The sequence below is a fragment of the Lithobates pipiens genome, unplaced genomic scaffold (genome assembly GCF_037356315.1).
Source record: "Lithobates pipiens isolate NorthernLeopardFrog02 unplaced genomic scaffold, aLitPip1_a1.2 Scaffold_18, whole genome shotgun sequence".
Lineage (NCBI taxonomy): Eukaryota > Metazoa > Chordata > Amphibia > Anura > Ranidae > Lithobates > Lithobates pipiens.
This window is the reverse complement of record NW_027507758.1, coordinates 521,256,117-521,272,143: the sequence shown is the minus strand read 5'-3', so window position 1 is coordinate 521,272,143 and position 16,027 is coordinate 521,256,117. Positions and strand designations below refer to the sequence as shown.

Below are 16,027 nucleotides of genomic sequence, written 5' to 3'. Positions count from 1 at the left end.
CTTGGGGGTCCCTCATAGTCTGCCTCCTTCAGTGCCTGGGCTCCTGATGTCACTTCCCCTCGGCGTAGGAAGGGCTCACTTCCCTCTCCACACACACACACACACACACACACACACACACACACACACACACACACACACACACACACCTATGTCCAGCTTTAGTTTACAGCAGCAGAGATCAGAAGACCCTGCAGATCGCATGACTGAGCTTGAGGCTTTAGAAAAAAAATAAAAAAAATAAATAAATAAAAATAAAACCCTTTTAAAAATGTTCAAGTGAATTAAAAAGAGATTACAAGCATACCATGATGCAAGTACAGCTTTCATGAACATTTTTTTTTTTTTAATTGATAAATGCAGATAAATAAGGTCAGTACATCTAACACAAGCACCATTGAAAATCATTAGAAAAGCAGTGTGTCCACCTTCCATGAACCAGGACAGAATGTTACTTATCAATAGCATGTGCATCAAATAGAGAAAAGTGTTCATTACAGAGTGCCTGGGGACACTGGCCTTGGATTTACAATGGCTCAGGGTGAGTCAGTGGATTGGAACAAATAAAACGTCTAATGCTGTGACAACCAGCCATGAGTTCTGCACAGCAAGCTAAACAAAAAAAAAAAAATTGTCACAAAAAAGGTCAAGGGAAGAGGAGGGGTGCAAGATGTGACTGAGCAGGTCACCTTCTGACCCACACCAGCTAAGCACCTTTGAGTTGCAAAACAACTTAATAACATAGCCAGTGTCTGGAAAGCCATGTACTGACACCCCTACACTTTAGGCTGGGTTCACACTAGTGAGAATTGGATGAGGGTTTCTCCGCATCCAATTCACATGACAGCAGAGTGTGTCTGGCTCTCAATGGAGCCGATATACACATCTCCGTGGTGGCCGCGGAGCAAATTGCACAGATCCTGTACGTCTTCACCTCAGTTTCAGGTCCGAATTCAGGCAAAAATGAGGGCCCCATTCGTCCCTGAAATGAAGAACAGGGACACACCAGACCCCTGCTGTGAGCCGCATCCATATTAGGTGTGAACCCAGCCTTAAAGCATAAGTATGAGATTCACCCCTGGTCGTCATTGTCATAAGACCTAAAAGGGAAAAATACCATTTTTTTTTTTTAAATAACACTAGAACAGGAATAGAAGGGAAATTTCCAACAGGGACACTTGTCGTGGCGACAACCATCTAAGAGGAGATTTTCTGCATTCTGGAGAGATTCTCACTTCCTGTTGTGTATTGTTTATCATATCCCACGCTATCCAAAAAACTAAAAAAAAAATTAAATCAGGCTTTAGATATAAAGTAATCATTTCAGAAGCAGTCCACTTAGAATTAAGCTAAAAACTGAACTTCAGCAACTAGATGAAATATTTAATCCCATTGAGAACTTGTGGTCAATCCTCAAAAGGCAGGTGAATGAAAAAAATAAAAATAAATAAATAAATACAAACACAAATTCTGACAAACTCCAAGCATTGATTAGACAACCGAGGTAATCCATAGTGGAGCACAACCGAGGTAATCCATATTGGAGAAGGATCTGGGGGTTTTGGTAGATCATAAACTTAATAGCATGCAATGCCAATCTGCGGTTTCCAAAGCGAGCAAAGTTCTTTCTTGTATTGAGAAGTATGGACGCCATAGAGAGATATCATTTTGCCCCTGTACAAATCATTAGTAAGACCTCATCTGGAATATGCAGTTCAGTTTTGGGCACCAGTTCTCAAAAAGGATATCGGAGAACTGGAGAAAGTGCAGAGAAGGGCAACCAAACTGATAAGAGGCATTGAGGAGCTCAGCTATGAGGGAGGATTAGAGGAACTGAATTTATTCACTCTTAAGAAGAGCAGATTAAGGGGGGATATGAACTTGGAGTTATTTACTTTGCGATCAACACAAAGGACAAGGGGGCACACTTTACGTCTAGAGGAAAAGAGATTTAATCTCCAAATGCGGAAAGGTTTCTTCACAGTAAGAGCTGTGAAAATGTGGAATAGACTCCCTCCAGAGGTGGTTCTGGCCAGCTCAGTAGATTGCTTTAAGAAAGGTCTGGATTATTTGCTAAATGTACATAATATAACTGGCCTGGTACTAACATTTAGGCCACATGCACACTGGACGTTTTTTTACGTTTTTACAGCAGCCGTTTTTTGCTGTAGAAGACTAGTGGGTTCTGAGAGACGGTTTTCAGATGTAAAAATGCTCAAACACGTCGCTCACTAGCGTTTAACATTTTTGATCCATTGAAAAAAAAAAAAATTTTTTCCTTAAAAAAAAATAAAAAAAAGCTAACAAAAAACTAACGCTAAGAACCGCTATTGCAAAAACGTTGAAAAAAGGTGGAAAAACTCACTGCAAAGCTACTGCCGTTATTATAACGTCCAGTGTGCATGAGGTCTCATAGGTAAAGTTGATCCAGGGAAAAACCGATTGCCTCTTGGGGGTCAGGAAGGAATTTTTTCCCCTGCTGTACCAAATTGGATCATGCTTTGCTGGGGTTTTTCGCCTTCCTCTGGATATAGGATTGGGTATATGGGATTGTTTGATATTTTTTTGGTTGAACTAGATGGACTTGTGTCTTTCAACCTGACTATGCAACTAACTATGTAACAAGTATGGACTGCCATCAGTCAGGATGTGGCCCAGAAGTTGATTGACGGCACGTCAGGGTGAATTGCATAGGTATTGAAAGAGAAGGGTCAACACTGCAAATATTGACTCTTTATAGAGCTGCACGATTAAATCGGTAAAGAATCGTGATTCGACCCTCTCGCGATCTTAACAGAGCATTTTCCTGATTTGGTGCAGAGAGTTCTCTGCTCAGCTGACGTCAACAAATAAATAAAAAGCCAGGAAGCCTTCCAAGTTTCTCACAACATCGGGTAGGTGGAGATAAAAGAGATATTGTAAAACGTAGTCCTTTTAAATCAAAAGAATTCAGTATGTAAATGAGGTCAGTTTTCCCACTTAGGGCTCAGCTGCACAGATATGTCACTATCTCCTGCTGTGCGAATTGAACCCTGCCTTAAAGAGGAGTTCCCCTTAAAAAAAATAAATAAATTAAAAGTCGGCAGCTACAAATACTGCAGCTGCTGACTTTTAACAGTCGGACACTTACCTGTCCCAGGGTCCAGCGATGCGGGCGAACGAAGACCCGTTCATTCCCCCCTCCGCTCGGCGGCGCCAGCATTCTAACTGTGGGCACCTGAATGTGGCTTCACAGCCGGGCACCCACTGCGCATGCGCGAGCGGCGCCGCGATTGGCCGTGCAGTCATCTGGGACCTGTCACGTGTCCCAAATGACTGATACAGGAGGGAGGGGGCAGAGATGAGCCCTTCCTACGCTGAGGGGAAGTGAGGGGAAGTGACATCAGGAGCCCAGGCACTGAAGGAGGCAGAATACGAGGGACCCCCTAAAAACAGGCATTTAGAGGCAAGTTAAAAAAAAAAAAAAAATGTTTACAAATATCTATTTTTTTATTTTTTTCTGTGCAACACCACTTTAAAGACTAAACCTAAACACTTGTTACTTACAAATCAGTATTTTTTGCTAGAAATTTAGTAGAACCCCCAAACATATATATACACACACATACATACATACATACATAATTTTATTTTACAAAGACCCTAGAGAATAAAATGGCAGTTGTTGCAATATTTTATGTCACACTATAAAGTTAGCCCAATTTTTTTGTATAATGTGAAAAGATGATGTTACATGCAGGGTCATGAAATAATCATCATCTTTATTTTAAACTAAAATGCCTGCTAAATGCAAGGGGAAGATAATTTTTTCTGTGCTGCGATGCAAAGTATTGTGGCTGTGATATGTGCATATACCCATTCATTTGCCTTTGCAGCCAAGGCTGGCCATACATGGTCGAATTTCGAAAATCAAAACCGATGATGACTTTTGAAAAATCAAAAAATTTGTACATTTTGTGATCCGATGATGACCACTGAATTCGAAATTCGGCCAACCAAGCCTTTCATTTTACCTCATGTTGCTACAGAAAAGAATTTTCATTGCTGCGAATCTTCTTTTCTTGCACATGCGCATTTCTTTTTCAATTACATTTCTCGCACGATCTTCCATCATTGGATTAGAAAATTGTTTGTTTTAAAAAAAAAAAAATTCCAACATGTCAGATTACTCAAATTTGATTGCACAAAAAGTTGGCTATTGCTGCAGCCCACTAATGGTGCGAAATACGAATGGAAAATTCTTAGATAAGACCCCCATGTGGGTTTACAACCACTTTAACTCCTATAGTAGCTTTATATCCAGTTTATTGCATGTTTTGCTATGCATTTTTATATACCTGTGGCTGATATATTTCCATACTGTACATATTTTTCCAATTTTGTCAAGCTTTGCACATAGCCATGAACAATGACAGCAGGCATCACTAATCATAAAGCAAGGTAACATGTCAGCACTAGGACCCTTTCTGTCTTATTTACATATGAAAGGGAAAGATAGGACATTGTTCTCACAATTTAGTACATTTTTGACACAAGGCTGAGAAAAAAGAAAAAACACTCCAGCACCAGGGATAATAGTTCCAAGGACACATAATAAATAAAGAGGATGCAGATGGGATTTTTAGTACTGGGTGCGCCAAACGATCTGCTAAGCAAACCGACTTCAAATCTTCGCTATTCTTATGGAAATAGAGAGGTGTGTCCTACGACCTATGAATGGACACATAACGCAGACATGAGTCAATGCCAAACAAACGGCCCCGGGGTCAAAGACAATCTCGTGATAGAGTGCAATGCTCTCATCGTAGAAAGTGAGCTAAATCTTAAAGGAGAACTCCAGTTTTTCAGAGAAATAAAAACAAAGGACAAGGGCAGTGAAAGGTAAATCATTTTTTACGCATCTCATGCACATGGAGGTTTAACAGCTTCTGTGTGCTGAGGTTTAACATTTTCCATGCTTTCTAGCACCCAGGAAACCATGCATGCTGCATACAGCTGCCAATACAAGTGAACGGCTGTACACAGCCGTAATTGGGTGAGCTCTGATAGTTTCTACATCAGCGTTTACTTGTGAAAAAAAAAAAAAAAAAAGTCCTGCATGCTGCATCTTTTATCAAAACGCATTGTCTATAGCAGGGTGCTCCAAAGTTTCTAAGCCAAGGGCCAGAGATTACTGTCCTTCAGACTTTAGGGGGGGCTGGACTGTGGCCAGTGAGCGTAGAAATTGTGCTAGTGTCAATAGGACTAAGCAGTCCCCCATCTTAGATATCGTGGCAGAATAGTGTCTCATGTTAGTGTCAGTGGTAGAAATTATGCCTCATTGTTGGCGTCAGTGTGAGGAATAGTGTCTCATACACTGATAAATAGTGCTTTAAGGGCCAGATAAAAGGCAAGCAAAGGGCTGCATCCTGCCCCCAGGTCACAATTTAAAGGCCACTGGTCTATAAATTCAGTTATAGAAATGTGAAGAGGTAAAATGGACCCTAATATGGCACATTGTTTCTAGTTACATAAGTACGTGGACATGAAAGCAGCCTGCCTGCAGTCTCTAATGATGAGAAACAACCACAAAGTGCTTGGGTCACCATGAGGGTTAATTACTAAAAATGGAGGAGTGCAAAATCTGGTGCAACTCTACATATAAACCAATCAGGGTTCAGGTTTTAGTTCCAAATGTTAATTGAACAAGCTGAAGTTAGAAGCCGATTGGCTACCAGGCACAGCTGCACCAGATTCTGAGTGCTCCAGTGTTAATAAATCTCCCCCCATGTGATCTGTCTTTTTTTTTTTCAATGGTAAGAAAGAGGTACTTTTTTTTCTTAGTAAAAAACATATTTGGTAACAATTATGTGTCGTGATGATTCATGTTAAGTGTGAAAAAATAAATAAATAAATAAAGGCACAGTACACATTTTTTAGGGGGAAAATAAAAAATAAAAATCATAAATTCACGGATGTTGAGAAAAGGAAATAGATATATTACATTTTGTTGAATTGGAGTCTGCAGAGCACTGCAACCACGATTGTGGGTTTGATGCACAGGCTTCTGCAATCTATTCCTCCTGTCCCATTCATACTGAGGTAAAATGGCACCGCAGCTGTGCTCTATTGGGATCTCTATTGAGTCCCTCCTTCTGTGGTAGATGGGAGTTGTAGTGCTCCTATTCATAGATCTCTGAATAGATGATGCGGGTAGCCACAATAACCAGACATCCACAATTTTGATTGCCAGTTTCAAGAGACCCAACAATCAAAAATGGAATGGAAATTGATCAGAATTGCCTTTCCACCAGCACAGCTTTGATTAATTTTTTGCAGTAGCTTTGACAGTAGGGTCACTGAAAATTACCAAAAAATAAAGTGGCAACTTGTGGTGGACCATATTTTCCCATAGGAAGAATTGCCAAGTGCCAGGCCAGATTTAGAACTGGAAAGGGGAGAATGTGGGGCACTTCAGGTTTTGTGGGCACCTCATACACAGGCGAAATCACCAAACTAGAAATTCACAAAATATACACACAAGGGCACTACTGCAGCCTACGGATCTCAGAATCTATGGACATCTACTGTCTACATAAATAAGACCTTATTCACTGCAGCTGGTTGTGATTCGTGATGTAGTTTAATGCATTGTAACTTACAAAAAAAAAAAAAAAAAAGTAGTAAAACATATCCTACTTGTTTCCAGTGCTCATAGGACTCATTGCAAATGGCCTTGTCTATGCTTTCAGACTGGACATATTAGGGGGTTATTTACGAAAGGCAAATCCACTTTGCACTGAAAGTGCACTTAACTTGGAAGTGCAGTCGCTTTAAATCCAAGGGGTAGGTCTGAATTGAGGGGAAGCTCTGCTGATTTTATCATCCAATCACGTGCAAGCTAAAATGCTGTTTTTTGTTTTTTTTTCCTTGCATGTCCCCCTCGGATCTACAGCAACTTTACTTCCAAGTTCACTTGCAGTGCAAAGTGGATTTTCCTTTAGTAAATAAGCCCCCATGGTGTGAATTGGCTCTTACAGTTTTACAGGAAAATATTTCCAAGATAAATTTTAATAAAAAACTATTTTTTTTTATGCATGGGGGGGGGGGGGGGGAGGTTCTGCCCCTTTTACCCCCTTATAAATCTGGCAAATAGCCAGTATGTTGACGTTATTATATTGGCTCATTACAATCTTAGTACAGAAACAACAACAGGAGACAGCAAAAATCTAGCATTCATGTTTACAGGGTCCTCAAGAAATAAGTAGTGGAAATGTATGCTGCCATGCAAGAAAGGGTCCTTTCACACGGGGCGGATCAGTTCTGATCCGCCCCGTGGATATCCGTTTGCTCAGTGGGGATCACTCCGTCGATCCCCGCTGAGCAGGGAGATGACAGGTCTGTCTCTGCACACTGCGCAGGGACGGACCTGTCACAGCGCCGCTCTCCCCTATGGGAGATCGGATGACGACGGACCGCAGTGCCCGTCGTCACCCGATCCGATCCGCAAACGGATGGAAAAATAGCTTTTTCCTCCGTTACACTTTTGTGGATCGGAGCGGGTCGGATGTCAGCGGACATGTCACCGCTGACATCCGACGCTCCATAGAGCTCTACAGAGCACACGTTCAGGTCCGCCTGAAAAACTGACAGACGGGCCTGAACGGGACGTCAGTGTGAAAGAGGCCTAAAGGATCTGACAAGATTCTACAATGTTATGGCAAAGCAACCCATAGACCTTCATCAATGCCAGGGGTAGTCACATCCCAGATGGGAACCAAGACTGAGCAGTCAGAGGCTGCAAACATCAGTATTTTCAAAATACTTACAGTGGTAGTAAAATCGTTTTTTTTAACTTGTACCTACAGATGAGCCTATAATAAGTCTTACCTTTAGGTACTGTAAATATCTCACATACTTGCACTGTTTAGGAGATCACCGGCACATGTGATCTGAAGGGACAGCATACCCGTGCCATCCCTTCAGAGCTCCATGCCGCATCCATAACTCCCGGGGCAGTGACGCCATTGTGGCTCAGCCAATCAGACGCCCGGAGCATGCAGGCCCAGTGAAGATGGAAGCCCTGTCAAGCAGTGACAGTGTGCCGCTGGAGGGCTTTGTTCTAAGGTAAGTATTTCATAATATCACTTATGCCATTGTTTTTTCTTTTTTTTTACACTGTTGCTTAAAAAAAAAAAAAGTTTTAATTACTTTTATTGCTGTCACAAGGAATGTAACAGAGATCACTGTACTAATATCACATAGTTAGTACAGCAAGCACCTTCGGTTTAATTTGTTCAGCCGGCTGGGTTAAACAAAATAAGCATCACACACACACACTTGTTATTAAGCCTAAGTTCACACTGAACCGCATGGGAATTGTACAGAAATTGCACCGCATTTCTGTGCAAATCACAAATCTGGGCCGTGCAATTTGAGCCCATTTATATTGGATGGCTCAAATCACACTGCATCCAGGAGGCACGAGAAGATTTTTTTGTTTTTCTGATTGCCACTGGAACTGCGTTTGGCAACATACTTTAGGGGTGTTTGCAGATCTCAGAACAGTGCGATTACACAGGAATCGCTGCGTTTCCTGCATCGCATAAGTGTGAACTGGGGCTCATCACCTGGCAGTAGGAAGTCGGTATTTTAGCAATGTACAAAATAACAATGAGGGAAACTCTGCACTGGCCAACAAGTTAAAAGTATACAATGTATCGATGTGAAAACGTTCTGCCCTGAGGGTCGGTTCACACAGGGGCGACCCGTCAGGTGACTTAGCCGCCTGACAAGTCGTATCCCGCTCTATGCAATGGAACCGTTCTAATCGGAGCGATTCAAGTCGCTCAGACTTAGAAAAAGGTTCCTGTACGACTTTTGGAGCGACTTGCATTGACTTCTATACAGAAGTCATTTCACAAGCTGCCGCTAAAGTCGGATCCCGGTCGCCTGAGGCAGTCGCGCTGCAAGTCGTGCTGCCTCAGTGTGAACGGGCTCCAAGCTCTGGTATGAAAATAAATTGTAACATTTCATCAGAGGGAGAGTGTTCTGTGAATGCTAGCATGCTAGAATGTTTTCACAGCTTCAAGATATTTCTGTGTTCATTTATTTACAGAAGTGTCATCCTCTGGTGCAGTGTTAACATAAAAATGCATAACGTAAAAAAAAAAAAAAAAAAAAAAAAAAAAGTGAAACACCATAAATAACGCTAAATTAATAAGTATCGCAAACAAATATTTAATGTATTACTTTAAAAAAAAAAAGGGGGGGGGGGCTTTTTTTTTGTAAATTGACTACCTTTTGAGTAAAATACCGCTTACGGAGATAATTTAACGTATGCGCTATTTAGTCTTTAGTGAATGTATTTTGTGAATATAATGAGGGAGAATGGCACAATCTCCACCCAACCAGGAATGAGGTAGAAGTCCTTGTAACCCTGGTGTACAGTATACCATAAGTATATGGCTGATGCTACAGTTTATAGATTTGCTTAGAAAGTTGGTCTCTCCACTTTCAGTCCCAATGATAACCACCATTAGGACAAATCAAGAGAGCCAATCTCTCTATATTGGGGACACAGACAGCAATAAAAACCTGACAAGGGTTGTAACCCTTCACCACTCCTTCAAATCCAACATAATATTCTTTGGCTTTATAAACTCTCATTCCTCTCCTACAAAGTCTGTTGCTGGGTATATGGTAGAAGTGGGGACTGTCTATGTGGTAACTCAAATAAAAAGCTCCCACTTTATGTCATAAATCTTGAATTTTTCCTTTGCAAAGAACAAAGCTGTAAAAAAAAAAAAAAAAAAAAAAAAATAAAAAAAAACATAGGAATTTTGAGGGGGGGGAAAAAAAAAAAAAAAAAAACACAAGTCGCTGATCCACTCTGCGCTCTGTCCCCAATCCCAGGACTGGACATGTAAAAGATCCGTATAGGGGAAAAGATTGCTCTGTCTATGGCTCCTACAACACAAGACCTGGTGTGGTTCTTTAGCCCTAGGTCCCACCATTGAGACTTTGAAATCACGCTACTTTAGCGCAATTTCAAAGCCGTAGATCAGTGCAATTTGCATCGGTGAGTTCATTGCGGCTTTATTTAACAGAGGTCAATCCAAGTCGCAAAAAAGTAGTGCAGTACCCTTTTTCAGAGTCGCAACAATTTGAACAGTTCCACTGCCAAAAATAAGGTGCGACTTGTCATGCAATTTTGAGCTGTCAAATCGCATTGGTGTGAACGAGGGCTTCGAGTTTCTGTGATTCCAACCATCATGAGAATCTCCAACGTCCTACTGAAGTTTCCGCATTCTGCTATGAACAGAACTACATTCCCATCCAAATCAAAGAACATAAAGCATTACATCAACAGGGGGACAGTGCTGTATATACACCCCCCATACTATGGTATATGAAGGAGACACTGTGTGAGCCACCAGCCAGGAGTACAAAATTCTTTATAAATCATCAGAAATCCCATTTATACAGAAAAATATTCCCACAATTTACAATATATGTCAAATCTTATCCGATCATACTGAAAAATATTCTAAGATAAGTCCAAGTCACGCCACTGGACAGCCTGGTTACCTTTGAAGTGTATCTAAACCCAAGGATGAAGATTTGACAGTATTGCAGTTAACCAGGTCTTTGATGTGGTGGCTGCATTTGTTTTTTAACACACTTTTGTTTGCTTCATTTTTATGGTGATCCTGCCAATAAGTCACTTCCTGTCCTAAGGTGGCAACCGTACCAAGCAGTGTTGTCGCCCTAGGCCCCATTCACACATGAGCATTTTGTAGCTTGAAGCTATAAAACGCTAGAGGGGAAAAAATCCATTATTATCAATGGAGATGGTTCACATCTCTACTCCAAGTCGCCTGAAGCTCAAACAAGTTCTGGACCCTTTTTTGTCACTCGAATCGGGCAGATCTGGGCGTTTTTGGAGCAGGAAGCAGATGAAAAAAAAAAAATCTAAAAACATAGCAACAAATAATGAAACAGATGATCATTTTTCCTATTGGCTAATAAAGAAAAAGGTCAAAGCTCAAAAACGCCGGAAAACGCTGTATGCAAATGCACAAATATGCGCGACAAAACGCTGGGAAAAAAAAGCTCAAAAATGCTATGCTCAGGTGTGAATGGGGCCAACACAGCAAACATGTTAGGGCTACAGAACCCCTCCCACTCCTCTCTATGTTCTGTAATCCATGGAGATGACAGGGGACAATGCCGACTGATGACTTCCTCTCCTCTGCCTTTGGACTGGTATCAGCTCACAAGATCTTTGGCTGGATGAACGTCTACTTTTTTTTTTTTGCACTTGTTGAACAGAATAAAATTTTTTCAATGGGATATTCAAAAAGTGATATTAAAGTGTGTATAAAAAGAGTATTTTTTTTTTCTTTAATAAAAAGAACAAAACATGTTACACTTAAAGCAGTGCCCCATGGTCGACCAAAGAAGCTGAGTGCACATGCTCAGTGTCATATCCAGAGGTTGTCTTTGGGAAATAGACATAGGAGTGCTGCCAGCATTGCTGCAGAGGTTGAAGAGGTGGGGAGTCAGCCTGTCAGACCATACACGCACACTGCATCAAATTGGTCTGCATGGCTGTCATCCCAGAAAAAAGCCTCTTCTAAAGATGAAGCACAAGAAAGCCCGCAGTTTGCTGAAGACAAGCAGACTAAGGACATGGATTACTTGAACCATGTCCTGTGGTCTTATGGAGACCAAGATAAACTTATTTGGGTCAGATGGTGTCAAGTGTGTGTGGCGGCAACCAGGTGAGGTGTACAAAGACAAGTGTATCTTGCCTACAGTCAAGCATGGTGGTGGGAGTGTCATGGTCTGGGGCTGCATGAGTGCTGCAGGCACTGAGGAGCTACAGTTCATTGAGGGAACCATGAATGCCAACATGTACTGTGACATACTGAAGTTGAGCATGATCCCCTCCCTTCAGAGACTGGGCTGCAGGGCAGTATTCCAACATAACGACCCCAAACACATCTCCAAGACTACCACTGCCTTGCTAAAGAAGCTGAGGGTAAAGGTAATGGACTGACCAAGCATGTCTCCAGACCTAAACCCTATTGAGCATCTGTGGGGCATCCTCAAACGGGAGGTGGAGGAGCGCAAAGTCTCTAACATCCAACAGCTCCGTGATGTCGTCATGGATGAGTGGAAGAGGACTCCAGTGGTAACCTGTGAAGCTCTGGTGACCTACATGCCCAAGAGGGTTAAGGAAGTGCTGGAAAATAATGGTGACCACACAAAATATTGACACCTTGGGCCCAATTTGGACATTTTCACTTAGGGGTGTACTCACTTTTGTGAGATACTGTAAATCAATCTAAATGGCAAACACACTTCCATCAATGTTCATTGCACATGCACCCGAGCTTTAATTGGATCTGTACATAAATTGATATCATGTTAAATTGTATGGATGCAAAAGTCTCCTGTGGAGAAGTGGAAGGGGTGACCTGCCCCATCAATGGACCCTGTGCGACTGTTTTTTTCCCCCGTCCATCATAACTGATCAACTTGGGTCGATCAAAACTGTCCCCATCTGTTGCTCAATGCTTCGCCATGTTATATTGTTTGTCCTGATCAATCTGCCAGATCAGACATTGGTCGTTCATGATTAGCTCACCATGTATGCTCATCGTTAGATGGACTTGACTTCCAGCTAACGTGCTATAAGTGGTTACAGCAACAATTTCCCCCCGTTAGGGCAAGGGCTCGTTTACACCACAATGCAGTGTTGGAAATCTGCGTTCTGTGTGCAGGATCTTCTGCGGGTGTCGATGTATTCCTAGTGACAACCCCAACGCAGTGCGTCTGCCTGCAACAGATCAGATGGCACCGCGGTACCCTTTCGGTTTGGTGCAACACATTTTTTTAAAGTAACATATGCCCTGCATTTGGGGCGACCCAGTGCCATTCCAGCCCATTTAAATCAATGGGATGAAAATCTCACCGCACCAAGTCGCACAAGAACGTGGGTTGCATTCCTGTGCGATTCAGGTGTGAACCAATCGCTATTTTTGGTATTTTGTCATATTTAATATTATGGTGTGTTTTTTCTAAATAAAACGTAATTAAATTCATCCATAGAGTTGACCCCTTTGGAAGGCCTTGCCCTCTTTTTTTCTTAGATGCAGTTCTTGTGGTCGCATGGACTGCGCCATGTTGTTGATACTACATGGGGAAAGGTTGAAGTAATTACTAAATTAATTATCTAAATAGTTGTATACTTATAGTGCGGTAGATCCGGGCACCACAATATTTTTTCATTTGTGAACAAACCCAAAGGCTGGGTTCACATGTGAATTGGATGCGTTTGTTATTTAACCGCATCCAATACGCAGTACATGTGAATGTAAACAGCTTCCAATGGAGCCGGTTGATAAGTCCGGGTGGCCGCGGTGCGGTGTAAGGCCAGGTTCCCATTGATGTGAATTGGGGAAGCCTCCATCCAATTGGCATGACAGGAGAGCGACTCTCGGTGGAGCCGGCTCACACAGGTCTGGGGCGGCCGCAGTCCATATTTAAGGATCATGTGCGTCTCCGGTTCTGAATCAGGTGCGAATTCAGCAAAAATTCAGACCCGATTGGCACCTGAACCGGTAAAAAGGGGACGCACCAGATCCCCTGCTGTGAGCCACGGCCGCAGAATACGTGAACCCAGCCTGATAAGGGGTCCTGTGCGGTTTTTGGGTCCGGTTCAGACGCCAATTCAGGGAAAAATTTGCACCCAAACCGGTGAACAGAAACGCACTACGGACTGAAAACAGAAGCCGGACCTGTGTGAACCCGGCCTAACGGTTTGGCATAAATAAAAAGTTGATGACTGTGACCACCCCTGTCAGCGGTAAATGGTTTGTTCCAACTCTCTAATGGCTCATTTACACCGGCTTTGCTCTCTGAAGAGCAACCCACCTTCAGATCGCTCTTCAGAGAGATTTTGACAGGTGGCGAGGAGGCGTTTTGTTATCCTTCTAACCCCTGTAAATACCTGACAACTGTGCTGGAGCCATGTGTGTTTTTGGGGTTGTTGTAGCGTGGCCCCAGTCACTTGAACGATTGGTGCAGAGTGTGGACAGGGGGGTGTAATCTCTGCGGTGGCTGTGAAGCAAAGTATGTTTACAGCCCCAGCAAAAGGGGGGAGCGACTGAGTGGTGGGGGTAAAAATGCAGCTCAACCACCAGCTTTCATGCCCCAATTGAAAAAGTGTAAAGGAGCCCTAACTGCCACTTCTTTTAGACACAAAGGTCTATTAAAGGAAGTTGGGGGAAAAAAAACACAACAGACTTACTTGCAGGATCACCAGGTGAAAATAAAGTTGGGGGAAAAAAAAAAGTTAAACTAGTGCAGCCACCAGATCCATCACCACTAAGAGCTGGTACACTGAGATATTGTACACTATGTGTATCTACTATATGAGTGCACTATGTGTATCTACTATATGAGTGCACTATGTGTATCTACTATATGAGTGCACTATGTGTATCTACTATATGAGTGCACTATGTGTATCTACTATATGAGTGCACTATGTGTATCTACTATATGAGTGCACTATGTGTATCTACTATATGAGTGTTCTATGACTCTAGTAGGGAGGAGATGAGAGGTGACACCCCTCAGGTGTAGTATACATTGTATGGACATTGATCTGCTCTCTATGATCCCAGGTCCTCCTCATGGTGGAGCCCCGTGTGTGATCCCCACCATGGCGCTGCCAATCACCACATCCACCACCTACTCTGCCCTCTCCCCCACTCAGAGTGCCCCCCCCCCCCTTACCTCCTCGATGGCGGTGACGGTGCTCCTGCATTGGCTGAGCCGGGTGGTGAAGTTGGAGGTGGTGGGGGACTTGTAATCCTCATTGGTCTCTGTGATGAATTCCGACACACTGATCTGATCCGGCATGATGATCGGAGGAGGAGGGGAGGAGGGGGACCCCACTCACACCTCTACACACAGGACAGGAGACAACCACTCCGGGGACTTCTCCCAACAAAGCACCGGGGACTCCGCCTACTACACACGCCGCAACTCCGCACACACAACCGGGAACTTCAACCAGATGACAGCGGGGATCACACCAACCCGGGATCCATCCCTAGCACCAGCAGCCTCCGCTCCATGAGTCCTAGATCCCCGGAGTAGGGCAGTGGCTGCTGGACACACCTCCCACTGTCACCACTCCTCTCTACAGCCCCGCCCCTCTCCCTGTCTCTACACAGCTACCGGCGCGACCCCGCCCCTCTCCATCTATCTACACCGCCCCATTCCCAGGGCGACCCAGCCCTCTCCTAGTATCTGCACCGCTACCGCTCCGCCCCTCTCCCAGAATATCCAACCCAGCTCCCTGTCCATCCTCTCTTTAATATAACCCCGCCCCTCGTCGCACAATCCCTATCGGCCTATCTTTTTAAATGAATCACGCCCCTTGATGAATAACCACTCCTCTCTTTTAATATAACCCCGCCCCTCGCCGCACAACCCTTATCCCTTTCAAAGTAATCACGCCTCTTGGTGCATAACCCCGCCTCTCTTTTAATATAACTCCGCCCCTGGCCGCACAAGCCCCATACATTTCAAAGTAATCACGCCCCTTATTACATATCCCCGCCTCTCTTTTAATCGAATCCTTCCCCTCGCCGTGTAAACTCTCTTTCCTAGCCTCGACTCTCATTCGTAAAGCCCTGCCTCCCTACCAGTAACACCTCCTCCCCCTGTATAACTCCCCCTCTCTGCCAATAACAACTCTTCTTGTCTCTAATGTACCCTCTCCGTATAACCCCATCCTTCTCAGCAGTAACACCGCCTTTCCTCATTTATAGCCCCTCCTCTCCAGCAGTATCAACCCCTTTGCCTCCGTATAGCCCCTCCTCCCCAGAATTAACACGGCCTTTCCCTCCGTATAGCCCCTCCTGCCCAGAATTAACACCGCCTTTCCCTCCGCATAGCCCCTCCTCCCCATTAGTATCAACCCCTTTCCCTCCGTATAGCCCCTCCTCCCAGAATTAACACCGTT

General features: G+C 43.5%; 1 protein-coding gene across 4 annotated transcripts in view; it reads right to left on the bottom strand.

The window, feature by feature from the left end:
* The window catches only part of ASAP2 (ArfGAP with SH3 domain, ankyrin repeat and PH domain 2), a 356,358-nt gene extending 341,166 nt beyond the window's left edge, over positions 1-15,192 (bottom strand). For 3 of the 4 annotated variants that reach the window (XM_077488749.1, XM_077488751.1, XM_077488752.1), the window contains exon 1: positions 14,791-15,191. In XM_077488749.1, the coding sequence (XP_077344875.1) occupies positions 14,791-14,916 (126 nt within the window). In that variant the 5' untranslated portion in view covers positions 14,917-15,191. Of the gene's footprint in view, positions 1-14,790 lie in introns of all 4 variants that reach the window. The other variant, XM_077488750.1, reaches the window with a different exon arrangement.
* Positions 15,193-16,027: the final 835 nt, after the last annotated feature.